The following is an 18,414-nucleotide window of genomic DNA, read 5'->3' on the forward strand; positions in this document are numbered from 1 at the left end:
TATATAATAATTTATATTTATATTAATTGAATAAATAGCATTTTTCATTTTTAACTGGCCGATTACCTGACTAATATAATTTTATTTTATCCCTAACAAAACTCATTAATTTCATGTTTCTGTGATAACTATTTCTGCTCAACCGACTTTGTTGTAATTTAAAAACGAATAACTGTAGTTAATTGACAATTATTCCATATGTTAATGTTTGCATTTCTTATACATATTATAATTATAAAAATATTTTGACAATAAACTAAAAGGATAAAATAACAATAGCATAACACCATAAATAGACGCATTTATTATATACATATTAATATCATAAATTATCTGAGCATATTAACATTAGAACCTATTGATTATTTTAAAATCGGTAAAAATTAGTATGACTAGGTATGTATTATTCCTAAACAGGACGGTACCGAAACGGAATTTGTGTATAACAAATTAAATGTGAATAACTGCTTGTATTTAGAAATTGATTTTTTTGATTTTGTAAGTCCTTCTTTATAATACGTAGATCATAATCTATTAATTATTTGGTATGTAATATTAATTGAATGATTAAACTTTTATAAATTTTTAAAATTATTAATCATTTAGTTAAGCCAAATCGTAAAATGCTGTATAGCATTTATATGTCACTATAAAGAATTTGTACAATTTTCAATTTTCAATGTATAATGCACTAATTAGATACCAAAAGTTTCGTATGTTAGACAGCTGAAATATAATAATAAATCCTATAAAATCACAAAGAGTTCTATAAAAAAAACATTATTATAATATTTATCATCCATGGCAAACAACAATCGTTGTCATTTGTAGGAGACGATGAACAATTCTAATAATTTTATTAAACAGTCGTCAAACAACAGCCTTCAGTACATGACAATTACTCTCATTTTCATAAAATATTCCAATAATTCCATTCCGAAGCGTAAAGAAGACGAATGAAGAAACAAACTAGCTGTTTCTTCGTTGACAGTGCATGTTTGAACTTTAATATGGCACAGCCTGATTTCGCTGAAAAGCGTCGAAGGATACTTACGTAGGTTAATTGTCCTATAATTTTGGGGTAGTTATACATTTACTATTTATACATAAAATAAATATTTATTGACTTCTACAAGCTGTTACCCCGATGACAGACCTATATTTTATTTCCCATTGTCCAGTACAATGAAGTTGTGGGCAACCGGCGGGTTATTGTATATACGACCCGTTTTAAATTCTAAAACACTGACATTTTTTTTTTTATTTATATTTTATTCTATTAAAGTTCTAGACAATATTTTTTTCTATAGTAAATAATTTAAGAATATAAAATTTTTATTTCTATCTGGTCCGCAAACTGTTTTTAATTTGTGAATATGGCATGAGAGTTCAAAAAGGTTACCGACCATGCATTAATGATGAAATTGCCAAGAATAAAATAAAGTCGTCGTTAAATACACCTTAGATCCTGACCGTAACGAAAAATGTATAATGATTTTACAATTATGTAGTTTATTTTTTGTTTGTCATGAATTCTTGTAGCAAATATGATCTATTTGGTACTTTGAGTGGTAAATAGTAAAATAAAACAAAAAATTTCAGATCTTGCCATAATATCGGAAAAACAAAAAAACTGAAATAATTACGCTATATCCTTATATAATTTCAACTCGGAGGACGATTGGCAGCATCAATAAGAAGATCATCTGAATAACAAGTGTCACAAGGCTGTGTTTGTTTAATACTATAATTTTTTGAACAGTAGTACAGTATATTATGAATATTTACTTAAATTATATTTAACTTTTATGATTTTTTTTCAGATAATATACTGTACTACGGTTTTAGGTGTTCTTTTTATTTCAATAATACGTTGATAAATTACCAATTTTTTTCTTATTACATAGCTAGTTCATCTTTGTGTATGTTTAAATTTATATTTTTTATAGTTATTGTGTTGTTTAACTTTCTTATAAAAGAGAGCGAGGAATTTAAAAGGTGGCCACCGCACAGAAAGTTAAACTGCAATAAACTATAATCTTCTTAGTTCTTTTTTACATTTTTAACTGATAAATTATGAATATAAAATTTAAAATTAATTTAAATTCAAAAATAAAAGAACACCAACACATATTTCTGAAATATTAAAATTGTTTTTTCTACTTGCATTTAATCTGCACATTAGTTTGTAGTTTTATAGGAACCAAACATTTAGCTGGATCATGGACTACTCACCGACGATGAATTTGTCATTGAACTGATGGAAAATGTGTCGGCATTGGGCTTCGTTTCAACACGGAGAACGCTTGGCAGCGGCAAAAAGAAATTCAACTGATAATCAACTGTCGAAAGGAATTGTTTGTATTATTTAATATTTTTTAGAATAGGTACAGTATACTGTATATAAATATATAATATTTATATTTATTAGTGAAGAAGAATTTGTCACCAAGCTGATCGGAAATGTGTCGGCACTCTGCTTCGTTTCAACCCGGAGGAAGATTGGCAGCAAAGTTGATTGTTGTATTTCAACACGGAGGACGTTTGGCAGCAGCAAAAAGAAATTCAGCTGATAATCAACTGTCGAAAGGATTTGTTTGTATTATACTATTATATAATAATTTTTAGAATCGTAGTAGGTACAGTATGCTATATATAAATATATAATATTTATATTTATTAGTGAAGAAGAATTTGTCACCAAGCTGATGGGAAATGTGTCGGCACTCTGTTTCGTTTCAACCCGGAGGAAGATTGGCAGCTCATCTTAATATCAAGTGTTGCCAGGATGTGTTTGTATTATAGTATAGGTTAGGTTAGGTTATTATATTAATATATTATAATAATTTTTATTTAGTTGTACCCTTACGCGTCAGCGCTCATCTCTCATCTATTCATTCAACACATTGACTATCGCCGGCCGGCAACACACATATCATACACATTACCCGTTTTTGTAACATGTACAATAGCGAAAATCATATTTTTATTCCTAGGTTTCCTTATAGTATTATTGATATCTACATAGTTTAAGTTATTGTATAATTTTTTTTATTATTTGAATGCATTCATATGATCAGTGGCGTATTTAGGAATTTTAGAATAAGGGCAAGACATATTTTGCCGCCTCTCCCCTAGAAAAAAAAAACTAAAAAACTTCTACACCGCGCAAAGGTGAAATTTTTAATACCATAGAACACCGTGTTGTATAAATACTATAGTATTCTATAACTCTATGGCACACATTTGTTGTGACGGTACCCAAAGCCCCTACCTAAATACGCCCCTGCATGTGATGCGTTCTCACTTACGATGTGGATTAGGCCTACTGGGGACACCACAATAAAAAAAACGCGCCTCGTGTAATACCTCATAAAGTTATTAAACAATACGGACAATGTTATTGTGCGTCGTTTAATAATAAAGGTGGTGTGGAAAATTACAAATTTCTTATCTTATAGTTACCTTGCATACATTTTTTTTTTTTATTAAATACCAATTAAATAGTTATTTATATCAAGAAACGAGAAATATTAACGTTTTATTGAGTATAACAATAAAACAGTTTTGAAAAAAAAAATATTCTCTGACTTGTTACAAAAAGACTCCAAGTAGTTATTATATTAGTTCTTATTTTACAAAGACACTAACAAAAGCAGGTCAAGTTATAATATTACCAGAAATATTGTATGTATCAATTAGTTTACTTAAAACATTGAATTTACACATATTTTTATTTACTAACTATTGTGTATTTTATTTTTATTTCATGTAAATTTTAAACTTCATATTTTACTAATTTACTGACGCATTGGTTACATTGGTATTTGTGTCTTATAATAAAATACAAATGTTTGCATGTGAGTATGTGATTGTACACATTTGGATTTTATTAACCATAGACTACAATTCCTCTAGAATCATTATGTTCTTAATCTTTTACACTAATCAGTTTTCAACAAAAGTGATTTTTTATTTTCTTAAAATTCAAAAACGAATAGCCGTAAAATTAAGAATGTTTACTAAGTATTTATTTTATCATTTTTTCTATAAATGGTATAGTTTTCAAATAATTGTAATTCATTTTGAGCTCTTTATAGACGATTATATTTGCGTGCTTTATTAGTGTTTTTAAATAGCAACAATTGATAAATGGATAGTTCTATCGTTAGCAATGTTCGTTTTTTCGTGTTTATAAAATATCTATATGAAATGCGAGATTATTTTATTATCTACTATGGGCCTACGGTTTACTCTGATGTATTATAGGCATAGGCGGAAATCTATTGAAAAAGTTGAGGGGGCTACGATTTCAGAACTTTATATTTTATAATTAATTCACTACAGAGCTTTTAAAAATAAATTAAAACACATTTTATTGGGAGTTTTTTTTATGTTTTTCAGTTTTATACCTTTGTAGTGAGTTAACGATTGAAGATAAAGTTCTGAAAATTTTAACAGCACTTCTCCTGGACTAAGTGAATCTAACAAGACCCCAAATAATAAAACCCGTTCTCCATTTTCGGTAATCTACCACTCTAAATGAAAATTTAGCAAAAAATAACAATTTTTTTAACTGTGAAAAATTATTATACACAGTGATTTTTTTATCATAAAACACTCATTATTTCAAAAAGTTCTTTTAAAATTATAAATAAATTCTACATTAACATAATCGATAATTCATGTATCGTGTATATTAGAATATAATGAAACATTACTATACTTATTTAAAACATCGAATCTAATATCATAATTAATGGAATTAGAGATTTTACTAACGCCATGTAACTTACTTACATTTCATAATATTTTTAAAATTTAAATTGTTATTTAAGTATTTTTTTAGATAAGTTTTTAAAATTACCGCCAATATCTGGGTATCCATGGATTCAGTTGATGTACGTGGATCTACTTGATGCGGGATCTAGGTGGTACGTAACCATGAATAACACCATAGATAGCACGAAAAGTGATTTCATCGAATAAATTACTACAAATTACGAATATCAGTTACTCCGAATGTGACTCACTAGAATATTATTGCAAGCATTATAGACATATTATTATAAAGAAATTAATGTCAGTGTCGGCGCCAGATATTTTTCCTAACCCAACCTGTTTGTGGGGGGGGAGGAATTTATGTATGCTCGATCACCCATTAATTTGTTTATACCATATTTTCAGAAAAGTATTGCTAAAAATATTTTGGGTATAACATGTTATATTTTTAAATAAATAATCAAAAACTATACTTAGCTTATTATTATTATAAATGTACTACAATATAACTTCAACTTTTTAATATTATATTATAGGGGAGGGGGGCAATGTAGGGGCAAAATCAAACGTGGGGAGCGAGGATATTTGCCCACCCTGGACCTCGTGTAGCGCTGCTCCTGGTCTATGTTATTAATTTTTTCCATATTTAAAGATAAAGTAACGAATATACCTAATTAGTATAAACAATTTGAATCATCTATAAAATGCATTAGTATCTTTATTTTTGTAGTCAATATATACATTAATAATTCTGAATACATTAATTGGTCTAACCATAACATAAAATTACTTGATCAAAAAAATACATAGACATGGAATAATAACATAAAAATATAAAATACAATGGAGAAAATAATTACAAAAAGTCTATTTATGTACACTATGCAAGTAAAAGTAAAATTAAATCTTTTATAAATAAAATTAAATGTTTAAATCGCGTAAGTAAAAGGTTGACACAAATATTATATAAAAGTTTAATTGACAAAAAGTAAAACAAAATATTTATCTTAGGCCTGGACCCAGCATAGTGGGTCTAGAAGAGCGTTTCTCGTGTTCTTTCTTCTTGTTTGGATCTGGTAATGTAAATGTAAATGTGTCTATTACTTTACTTAAAACATTGAATTTACACATATTTTTATTTACTAACTATTGTGTATTTTATTTCTATTTCATGTAAATTTGAAATTTCATATTTTACTAATTTACTGACGCATTGGTTACGTAGGTATTTGTGTCTTATAATAAAATACAAATGTTTGCATGTGAATATGTGATTGTACACATTTGGATTTTATTAACCATAGGCTACAATTCCTCTAAAATCATGATGTTCTTAATCTTATACGCCAACCAGTTTTCAACATAAGTGATTTTTTATATTCTTATAATTCAAAAACGAATAGCCGTAAAATTTAAAATATTACTAAGTATTTATACTATCATTTTTTCTATAAATGGTATAATTTTCAAATACTTTTAATTCATTTTTAGCTCTTTATAGTCAATTATATTTGCGTGCTTTAATAGTGTTTTTTAATAAAAATTTTTAAAAAGTCTTTTTAAATTACCAAATTTTGTTTAAATGTTAATTTTCAGGGGAGGTTGGAAGGGCAAGCACCCCCTTTGTGCCACCCCCCCCCCACCGTAACTACGCCACTGAACGTAAATAATATACAGTCTCTGCTTAGAATAGTTTTCTTTTTAAAACGAATTATATCTTTAAAATTAGATTTAAATTCAAATTCAACACACCTATATAAAAGTGACCTACTCGTCACCAACTGTATAGGTGTATAGCAGAACATTACCACTTTATACCTTTTTATTATAATTATTTATTAGGACACCTGTTTTAGAGCTGAATAAAAAAATAAATTTTAATTAAATTAATATTATTTTAAATAAAATACCTATACAAATATACCTATTTATATTGCTAAATATATATAAACTAGTTGTCAATGAAGCTGGCAGTTTATTTTCTGAACTCAGATGAGATTTAATTACTAATTAATCAATATATATATTATAAATAAATGTATCGTAGTTCAATTATGAGTTAGCTATGAAGCCGCATAAATAGTAAATACATGCTAGCTTGGGCTACAATAATTACAATACGTGGTGAGCATTATATAGTATAATATACTATATAAATTATAAATGTATAAAATTCAAAAGTATGTTTTAAAACAATAACATCGCCATTGTAGCACACGCAGTCCACGAGGGTGCCAGAGGGTGCTTAGGCGCTTAGAACCGCAGCTTATTTTGAGCTAAAAATATTGTTAAAAGTGTAATTTTGCCTTTATAAAAATAAGTTTAATAAGTTTGTATTATTGTATTGGTAATGCACTAATACCATGGACGATGGACGTACTTTAGATATGTAATTAACATATTGTATAATATGTACAAGTACAATATTGGGTATTTGGGTTTGCGATGTTAGTATGTTACCTATTTATAATTATAACGCATTTGGTTTTTGGAAACGAGACCTTAACATCATAAGCTATCGACTTGTTAATATTTAATTTTAAGGTAATTTTATTTTACAATTTGGTTTTTACGAATTAAATGTTAAGTACCTAAATAAATCCCATAACAATTTGATCAATAAAAAAGATCTTTTAATGTAAACGTTTAATAGCATAGATGTCTAGTAATATTAAACAAATTTTAATAGCAGATTTGAAAAAAAATAATTTATTCATTATTGTAGTTTGTTGATATGCACCTTTGTATTTTCACTACTCTAATTATTTAAATTTTAAGCATTCAAATTATTTATCAATTTTTTAAATTTTTTAAAGAATTTTCATAAGTTTTGATATTTCGAACTTTACCCTGCTCCCCTTGAGATTTATTATTTTATATTTGTATATTTATGATGAACGGCCGCCTGACAAATGGAGTTATAATAATTATTAAGGCATCAGTGGCCTCATTTGGTGGGAGGGCAGGTAGGGGCAATAGCCCCACCCTTGATTTTTTATTGGCTAGTAAAATTTTTGGTACGATAGTATCATAGCACCGCTGCAATTGTGGCTATACTCATTAAATATATATTTTCATAGTTATATTGACTAGTGGCCAAGTACCCTAGTGGATTCTATAATAGGTTCATAAAATCATATAATGATCGGCAATCGACACACTATCTATCTATATCTGCAGAAAACAAAATAGAATTCACGGGTTATCGCATAGATAAAGAAATATTCAAATATCCGTAGAACTATTGTTCTGCGGTAGAATCACTGAGTAAATTACTCATAGGTACGCGTGTTATATTCTGTGACGCGTGTCACGTTTATTATCATTATCTTTAGAACATATTATTATTTTGTACGTTATCATTGCATAGTAAACTATTAATTTACATACAAGCATATCGATTGCCAAGTACAACGCCGATGGACAAACGAATTATATCGGTTACAATTGATGCCAATTATTAAAAGAATTATAGTGGTGTATTATTTTATCATTACTTTTCCTCGCCTCGACCACAGTTGACACCTACTATAATATTATAATCTCGGCCGCGGGCGGTCGACGGTTCATGGTTACGTTAGTACTTTAGTTCGTCGCTCGCTGCGGCTTTTTGCGGTCGGTCTGTGTATTTTATGTCGACGAGAACACTACAACAGTCGTCAATCATCAGACCTCAGACGTCAGTCGACAGTCACCATTCAACGCATATTGTGGCTTGCTGCTGATCGGCGTCTTCTAAAGTTCTAACTCGCCATGACATCGTCTAATACCGTCCAATCGGAAGTAATGTAAGTAGTATTGTTACGGAATACTGACTAATATAACCGAACTACGTTAGGTTACAAACATAAAACAATAAACGGTTGTGTGGGTAGGTTTAATCGAATGACTATTATAATTATTAAAATCACATACATAGAGCAATATTTGTTCTCGTATAAGTACATACCTACATTGATTCCTGTGATCCATCCCAGTTCATTCGTTAATGATGTAAATATGGTCTATATTAAAAAATTGGAAGTTACAGAATGTTGTATTTTAAAATAATATATTTATGTGTTTCGCATTAATCCCCAAATTCTAAATATATATGCCTAAGTAATGTATTAAAATCAAAAATAAATATATTAAAAAATTTACGTTTTGATTTCGGGTAAGTACCTAGCATGATTATCTACTAAATAGATAACCATAACACCTAGCAAAATAAAATATAACTTATATTATTGAAATAAGCTTATATTTGTTGTGTTTAATTAGCATTCTGATGTTCGGTTAGCCCGTTTAAGTTAAATATTTCTAAAAATATAAATTTAAATGAATATTAAAATTAGTTGGATTCTAATAGTAAAACTATATTTCAGCTCTTCCACTTTATATTTATATTTAAATATTATTAAAATAGAAGTTTACCTTATCTCATACACATATGTTAAAAATGATTGTCGATTATTCTAATGAACAAAACAAGTTAACTATCGTTAAGGCATTAATACCTACTTCAAATTACCACATAAGTATCTCATATCTATGATTTTATTTGGTAAACGAGCATTAAAAAAATATATATTGTTTGCATTTATATAAAATTGTATAGTTAGGTAGGTATAATACAAAGTGTCTTGATAGTTTTAAAGATCATGAATTCTTTATTACATTTGCCGATAGCTTACAAATTTTAAATCTTATTTTTTAAAAATATAATTATACATAATTTCATTTGTGAATTTATAATGAATTATCAATATTGGTATTTCTAAGATCAATTTTACCAAATTGACCTTTGCATTTTTATCTATTATAACAGTTATTTTGATTATTATCATTTTTTCATAGTTCATTCAATTTAAATTATCACTTTTATCTATCTATCATTATATAGTATTTTATAGATACCTTTAATATTACTATTAATAGCATTAAGTATACTCTGTATAATCAAATTATAGTATTAATTTCAATAGATAGATTTTTTTACGTATGAAGATATCTACTTGTTTAAATAATTTAAAAGCAAAATGCTTAATAAATTTCCAAAATAAAATCTAAAACAGATTTCTTAATAGTTAAATCATAAATATAATTAGGTAGTTAATTTATACATTGTATAAAGCTACTATAGATTAATTAATGGTTAATCACTTTCTGATAAAACTATCTTGCTATTTAGATGAGAAATGTCTATTAAATGTATTTCCTTTTATATTAGAAATTTCTATTACGGAAAATGTATTAGGTAGTACATATTATAACCTACCTATTTATTCAGTAACATAATCATTTAACTTACCTTATAGGAAATAGTAAATTTTTATAACCATTACTTATTAATTAACTATAATAGATTTTATATTATGGATTAATAATGGCTGTAGGGACTGTTTATTTTTAAAAGAAACTATCATATTTGTTGAATTGTTAGTGTTTTGATAAAAAAAAATCAAACCACCTGTTACATTAATTTGAATATTGAAATGGTATTATTTGTATAAAATTGACTGTTGTATTACTTATAGTCTTTTAATACTTCATTTTGTTTTCTCATATATTTTACCAACAAAGGTCAATTTAATTTGTATTTTTCAGCATTCATCATTATTTTTTATTTTTCTATTATATTTTAATAAAACATAGCTTGTTGCAGTATAATAATCTACTATAATAAATTATGTTATAATATATTATATTAACATAACTAACTAATTGAAGCAATATATCTCATACATTCAGTTTTGTCATCCAATTAATATTGTTAATTTTAAAATATGTCTGAACATTTTAATTGTAGTTGAATATGAATTTTGGAATAATTACTAATTAATTATTACTAGTTAACCAAACCTGATGCAACATATAATCTTATTTATTCTTACAAATTAAATAATATTCCTTTGTCATACCTACTAATTCTTATATTCTATAAGTATAATGTTGATGAATAAGGTTTAAATTTCAATGAACAATCGAGGGTATTGATCAAATAACCATAAACAATTTAAATTATAGGAGTGAAAATATCTTAACTTTTTATCTTTGATTATTTAGTATCTATACTCATAACTCATTATTAAAGTTGAGGATACTAAGCCCATTCAATTCTTCCTTCCAAATTACACTTAGATGAATAAATATACATCTTTTCTTATTTAAAAACTAAAATTAGCTAAGTTATTGTTACTCATTACCTTACTATTCTTAATTTAAATTATAATTTTATGTTTTTACTTAATCTACTTGTATACAATTTTATATTGTCCTTTGTATAATATTATCATGTTAACCAAATAAATAAATATATATTTTTTTTTTCAGAAAACTTGCACCTTCTGAACGTTTTTCGTGAGTATTTTTTTATTTATATTTTAAATTTACTTTAAATAATTTAATATTCATTATTTATAGGAGTTTTGTATTATTTTTTCTTTAATACAAAAAAATAATATAATAATTTATTAATTTGTATTAAAACTAATGAATATAGACTCTAGTTAATATTGAAATTGTGTACTATATGAACCAAATATTCTAGTAGATATTTTTTAAGATTTCTATAATTTAATATTTATTTAAATTATTACATAGGTTGTATTTAATTTGTTTAATAATATAATCATTAGTTTTTTGTAATATATTATTAATATTTAGCATCAAATTATATACTTGCCTAATTTTCTTTATTTATAACATAGTATAAATATTAAATACTCAAATGTATATTCTTAGATTATTACCTAAAATAATAAATGGAGGTATAGCTGGTATAATTGGAGTAACCATAGTTTTCCCACTGGATTTGGTTAAAACAAGACTTCAAAATCAAAAGCCAGGTCCCGATGGATCTTTCATGTATAGATCAATGTAAGACTACAAACATAATAATTAACTTTATAATATTTTAATATTTTAAACAAATTAATAGGTTTGATGCATTTCGAAAAACATATGCTTCTGAAGGATATTTTGGAATGTACCGAGGATCTGCCGTAAATATTTTATTAATTACGCCAGAAAAAGCCATTAAATTAGCAGCTAATGACCAATTTCGGCATTGGTTGGCACCGTCTGGGTATGTATTACATAAAAATAATTGAATAGAACAGAAGAAACATGTTAAAAACTCTAATTTTTAAGGAAGCCTTTAACGTTAATGCGCGAAATGTTGGCCGGTGCAGGTGCTGGGCTTTTTCAAATTGTTGTTACCACTCCAATGGAATTATTGAAAATTCAAATGCAAGATGCAGGACGAGTTGCTGCACAAGCTAAATTAGGTATTTTCAATTATTGTTATTATTATAATTTTTTTTTTTTTTGTGAATATACTGAAAATTGATGTTTGTTATTAAATTTAAATATTATTGAATATTGGTTTATTTGTATCATTAGATAAAAAAAAAAAATTAAATCTTTCTATTAGTCAATTTTTACTATAGGGAATTATTTTATATTTTTTTCATAAAATCTCTTCTTTTTTTAGAAGGAAAAACTGTGCCAAAAGTATCAGCTACTTCATTGGCACGTGAATTAGTTGCTTCAAAAGGATTATTAGGTCTTTACCGCGGTGTGGGAGCTACTGGAATGCGTGATGTAACATTTTCTATTATTTATTTTCCAATGTTTGCTCGACTAAATGCATTAGGACCACGTAAAAAAGATGGCTCTGGTATATTTTTTATTTTTTTCATATGAACATTAAACATAATTTATGATTTTTGTTTATCAGGTGATGCAGTATTTTGGTGTTCATTTGTGTCAGGTTGTGTAGCTGGTTCAAGTGCTGCTTTAGCTGTAAATCCAATTGATGTAATTAAAACTAGATTGCAAGCAATTAAAAAGTCTGATGCAGAAGTTGAATATAAAGGAGTTGTTGACTGTTTTATGTAAGATAGTAATATTTTTAAATAAATTAAGTAATTTAATATTATTATAAAATAAATTTATATTTTAGGAAAACATTACGTAATGAAGGTCCCTTGGCATTCTTCAGAGGTGGTGCATGTCGAATGATAGTGATTGCACCACTGTTTGGTATCGCACAAACTATTTATTATTTAGGGGTAGCTGAAAGAATTATGGGTGTGAACAAATAAAGAGACAATATTCAGTGTAAAGCAATAAAAATGTATCTGCAATTAGTTCACTTTTATCCTTACACAGTATTATTGTTAGCTCATTTTTGCGTTTTCACATATTTCTGAGGCATAGTTATATACTTATACGAATTTCAAATTTAGTACCTATGGTGGCAAACCATTTACCAAATTTCACTAAATTATATTTGTTCAATTATTTAATTCAGAGGCCAATAACAGTTCAGGGTTGTTATGATTTTTTTTTGTTCTATTATTTTTTGTTGGCTTAAACAATTTACATATTTAGTTGTACTATAATATTTTTATGAAAAAGAAATCATTTATTATACTATTATTATAAATAATATTTAAAAGTAGGAAACTTAGATGAAAACAATCATTTAAATATATGTTACTAATGTTAAGGTTGAAATTAACTGTGATTGTTTATGAACATTATCTTCTTTGTGTACTTAAATATTACCTATGCTGTCATGCATTCCGTGTCCAATGTAACCGTGATTATATGTTAATGCCAAATTTTTTACTTTACTTACCAATATTAATGATGTAGTGTTATACTTGTTGTAATTATTTTAATGATGTCTAAAATCTATAATAAATTTGACAATTAACTTTATTAACTAATTAATTCTGTTTTTGTTTATAATTATGTCACGTTTGCTATAATGCTATAAACATTATTAAACTTGAAACCTATTAATTTGAATTATAAAACAGAGATATGACATAATATTTAACTGTGTTTTTTATTGAATTATGTATTGCTTTAGCAAAGTAAGAATTATAAATGGATATTGACTTATTAGAATTTTTCTATAGATAAGTACAAGCACTATAAATGTTTTTATTTCTAGTAAATATCTTACTCTGTGACATACTGACATTATAACTTATCAGTTTATCACTATATTATATATTTGTATTATTATTATTATATTATATATTTAAGAACATAAAAAAAATTAATCACTGAATCAGTTTCTTTGATTTCTCTATAAATTATCAGAAAAAATACAAATTATATTTCTTTTAAGAAATATAAACATTTATGCTAAACTCTAGGTTTATAATTTAAATATGTCACAATATTTAAATGTGATTATTAGAATACTATATCTGCTATTGCTCTTAAAACTTAAGAGTGTTTATTATTATTTTATGTCATGCGAAGAACCTAAGAAATCTACAGACATGTAGTGTTTGACATTAATTAATTTTAAGTGTACCAAAAAATTGCTAGTTAATAACAATGACATTGACAAATGACCCTAATTTTTATTAACATTACTATTGTTATATACTCATAATGAATAATTGGTATATAATTATGTATTTGCTGTGTTTCATATTACTTGTATCTTCCTAAAATGAATAGGTATTAAAGTATTAAAACTTTAGAAATATATAGCATTGAATTAGAAATGTATTATTTACATAGTAATCTATCAACTTGAGGGAATTAGACAATAGATTCAGTCATATGATACCTATATAAGTAGGTACTTAGTATTAATATTTATTTTTCAATGATAGTGCTCCTATAGAACCTATCATTCAAACTATGAAGCACCTATTCTTAAACAAATGTAATTTTTGGGTGGGGGTAGAGGGAGGATATTAATTATGTGTTATACTAGCAGTTTTTAAATTAATATCCTCATAGCTTAATTTATGGTTTGTATTTATAATTCTTATTTTATATTAATTGTTATACTCAGACTTAACTTCAATAAAAAGCCATTATTATGATTATTATTGTTTATAAAATGCTAGTATACCCTGACTTCTCCCGGGAAAAAATTAACAAATATAAAATAGAGTGCTTTAAAAAATATTAATTACAATAAATTAATAGTGAGGTTCTAGTAATAACAACTTATCGAGGAACATTATTACATAAAATGGCTTTTTGATAAAGCAAACATTTTTTTATTGATAATAATTGAAAATTTCACACGTTTATAGTTTAAAAATAAGTTAATTATACCATGTAAAGAAAATTTTAATACAAAAAACTGTTGATAATATGCAGGAAATCTATTGTTATTCATTTTTAAATTACAAGAAAATGTATTTTGTCAATAACTAGTTTTGCGTAAAAAATACCATTTTGTTTTATGACTCCAATAAATTTTCAAGAAAAATTCTGAAAATTCTTTGCTTTTTATAAAAAATAAAATTCAAGCATTTTTATTGTTCCAGCTCCAAAAATCGAAAGATAAAATAAAGACACTAAAGATAACAAAGAAATAAAATAGGTATCTCTTTAAAATTACTAAAATCAATACCTAGGTGTTCATTATGTCTATGACTAATACTATATGTCTGTATCCTGTATAATAGGTACTATTGATACTGTATCCATTATCCTGCATATTATACATATCAAAGCGATAAATTTGATGATGTAAAATGTATCCAACATCCAACTATTCAAGTAAATATAATAAATATATAAAAATTACGTGTTACATGAAAATTGATAAAAAATTGAATTCACAAAATGTTAGCAATTTATACTATTTATTTTAGATAGGTGATAGGGATACCCAGTCAATAACACTCATTCAGGAACCTGATATAAGACCTACAACAAGATATAGGGATTAGGGATATTGCAATTTAAAATTTTTGATTTATTAAATTTGTTTAATATATGATATTTATATATATATAGATTTATACATATTATAGGAGCAAGTTTCAAAACAACCCACCTTACCCACCCATCCACAAACTAAATTTACTAGGACCAATGTAATATTTTTAGGTTCTTCTTAAATTAAATGTTTTATTAACTTTTACAATTTATGATATTGATACACTTAATTTTTACTTAAATCAGTAGTAATAATAATAAATACCTATTAATTAACGACACATAGTGAATAAATTCATGACCAATTTTCAAGTTACTTATTTTAATAATTTTTATTAAATTTATAAAAGCATGCACCCTTTTACCCCCTTAGGTGCGCTTTTAGACCTAAGATTCATAAACAATTAAATTTAGTAAATTTAAGCCTGTAGAATTTATTTTTATATTTAAATTTTTTTAAATCAGAAATTAATCATTTACGTATTAACTATTATTGTCAATTACTCAATTATAATTACACAAATAGATAAGTGATATCAGTTTATTTTTATTTTGTATTCATAGTAAATCTAAGACGGTCAAAAAATGTAAAGACATTATAAGTATAGGTATCTTTAAAACAGAAATGACGTATACGTTCATTAAACAAATATGAATTATATTATATATTATTCAACTGAGAATTTTACACTTTAAGTGTAATCAACAATCTTATAGTTCTAGGACACATACGTTTAATACGAACGTAAAATATGAATTTTTAATTGTATAGATATGTATATTATATTAATATATTATGTATGTATATTGTACAATTGTTAATGCTATTTTGCTAGTTGATAATTATCTTATAACTGTTAGGTATTTACATAAACATTGTTAAGTAAGCATATTAATTTCAAATATTTCAAGATTTAAAAGAAATCGGTAATTAAATTTAAAAAAAAAACAAGGGTATATTTGCTTTGTTGTATGGGTAGGTCATAGGCGCAATTTGAGTGGAGTTTGAGTGAGCACCCCCAATTTTGAAATTAGCACCAGAAAATTGTTTCATGTTAATTTAGATTTTAATAGTAACAGGTATCCATAACTTCAAGATAACATTATAAAAAAAAGATAGAAAAACTTCAGCACCCTCAATTTTTTCAAATTGCGCCCCTGGGTAGGTATAATAGGTTTTAAATGTACTACAGCTGTATACCTGCCTCTCTGCCATGGTGGATGTGTTCAATTAAAATTCAATAAATAAAATCATTGAATATTATTTAATACTATTAATTTTGATCGGAGATATTTGAGTGTGAGATATTTTTACAACTTAGGATATTTTTTTAATATGCCCGTTTGTCACACCCGGGAACCGGGGTACAGTCATTCCAATATAAAATATTTACAACATAGGTACTGTAGCAATGCAGTCACGCAAGAGGGCATTTCGGGTTCTGGTATTCATAAGTGTTGGCTTTCATTTATGTCACCTCTCACCAAAGCGAACGGGTGACCGAAAAAGGGATCTAACGTTGAAGAGAAAGATAGCTCTAGAAAGCGCAAAATTCTTTGGTTAAGCCGCATACCATTATCTGGTCACCGTGGTCGTATCATCTTACAATCAGTGCAGTGCATCATCCACAACAATATAAGTAGGTACCTATATACGAATACGATATAGATGTATGATATATCTATCCATAGTATATATTTTGTCATGACATTATAACATATGCGCAAAGAACCGGTTCTTATAGATACCAAGCCCTTTGTATGTACGATAAAGAATACATAACTTCTTTAATCGACCAGTAATCGAGTGCATTTTTCTTTTGATTTGTAATCCTTTCAGCAGTAGTCCTTACTACGTAGTCTGTAAAGACAGTGGTCTTGGTGACTGGTGAGTGCATATTTTTTATTAGTTCTATGTTACAATTCAATGTGCAACATTACAGTACATTTGTTCAATCCTCGAGTACCTATATAACTTCATGAACTGTGAACATCAGCTGAAGGAACTAGGAAGGCAATTACATAACCAGATGGTTTGTTGATGACAAGATTTTCAGCATTTATCAGCGTAGAATATTTAAATTTCTTAAAATCTTCATTCCTTTTAGTTGCCATTTATATGTTATTACAGTAGTAGAAATACCCAAAAGTTAATCTAAATATTTAATAAATTTCATTGCATATAGTACAAAAAGAAAATAGTATTAGGGAAATGCATAATGGCAAAAAAGCTACGATTGAATATTTTTGAATTGCAACCAATTGTTTCATGAAAAATCAATATTTTAAATAGTTTGTATAAATATTTAATCACTCCAAAATTTTGTATTTAAACACTCACAATAAATTAATTTAATTTTTTGTCAATGTTTTTTAAAATTTTAGTAAAGATAACTTATAGGGGCGGTTTTAATTCTTTGCCTGGCGGGGGGGGGGAACAATTTTTTTTTTTACATTAATATAATACAAATTTTACATAATTAAATCAATGAAAATATTTGACAAAATAAATAGTAAGATGTCTCAGGGATGGGAGAAGACATGGCCTCCCTGATAACTTATGAGAAACCTTGAATTAAATTTAATATTCGAGGTTTTTGATTTACAAAAATGGCAATTGGCAATTGACAATTCAATAATATTAAATGTTTTTACATAATACAATATTTTGAGAAATTTTAATCTCTACTATGGGTAATCATTTTTATTTAATTCTGATGATATGCATAATATTTGTGTTTCTTAAATCTAACGTACTGACAAGATCTCATTTGCTACTAGAAACTATGTGTAATGTTGAAATTTTGAATCAAAATATACTGTTCCAATGTTGACGTAAAAATAATTTTAAAGAAAACCACTTGTATCAAATCATTCATGTTTCAAACTTAATCTAAAATAAACTATTTTTTTATATTAAAATTCTGTAAATTGGAA

At 26.3% G+C, this 18,414-nt stretch overlaps 1 protein-coding gene across 1 annotated transcript; it reads left to right on the top strand.

Moving 5' to 3' along the window:
- Window positions 1-8,153: 8,153 nt before the first annotated feature.
- LOC113551939 (mitochondrial glutamate carrier 1-like) lies at window positions 8,154-13,506 on the top strand. Its single transcript, XM_026954531.1, has 8 exons — window positions 8,154-8,570; window positions 11,098-11,124; window positions 11,509-11,643; window positions 11,705-11,851; window positions 11,917-12,053; window positions 12,260-12,445; window positions 12,506-12,662; window positions 12,731-13,506. Exons 1-8 carry the CDS (start codon window positions 8,536-8,538, stop codon window positions 12,870-12,872), a joined length of 966 nt encoding a protein of 321 aa, XP_026810332.1. The 5' UTR covers window positions 8,154-8,535; the 3' UTR covers window positions 12,873-13,506.
- Window positions 13,507-18,414: the final 4,908 nt, after the last annotated feature.

This window comes from Rhopalosiphum maidis, chromosome 2 (genome assembly GCF_003676215.2).
Source record: "Rhopalosiphum maidis isolate BTI-1 chromosome 2, ASM367621v3, whole genome shotgun sequence".
Classification (NCBI taxonomy): domain Eukaryota; kingdom Metazoa; phylum Arthropoda; class Insecta; order Hemiptera; family Aphididae; genus Rhopalosiphum; species Rhopalosiphum maidis.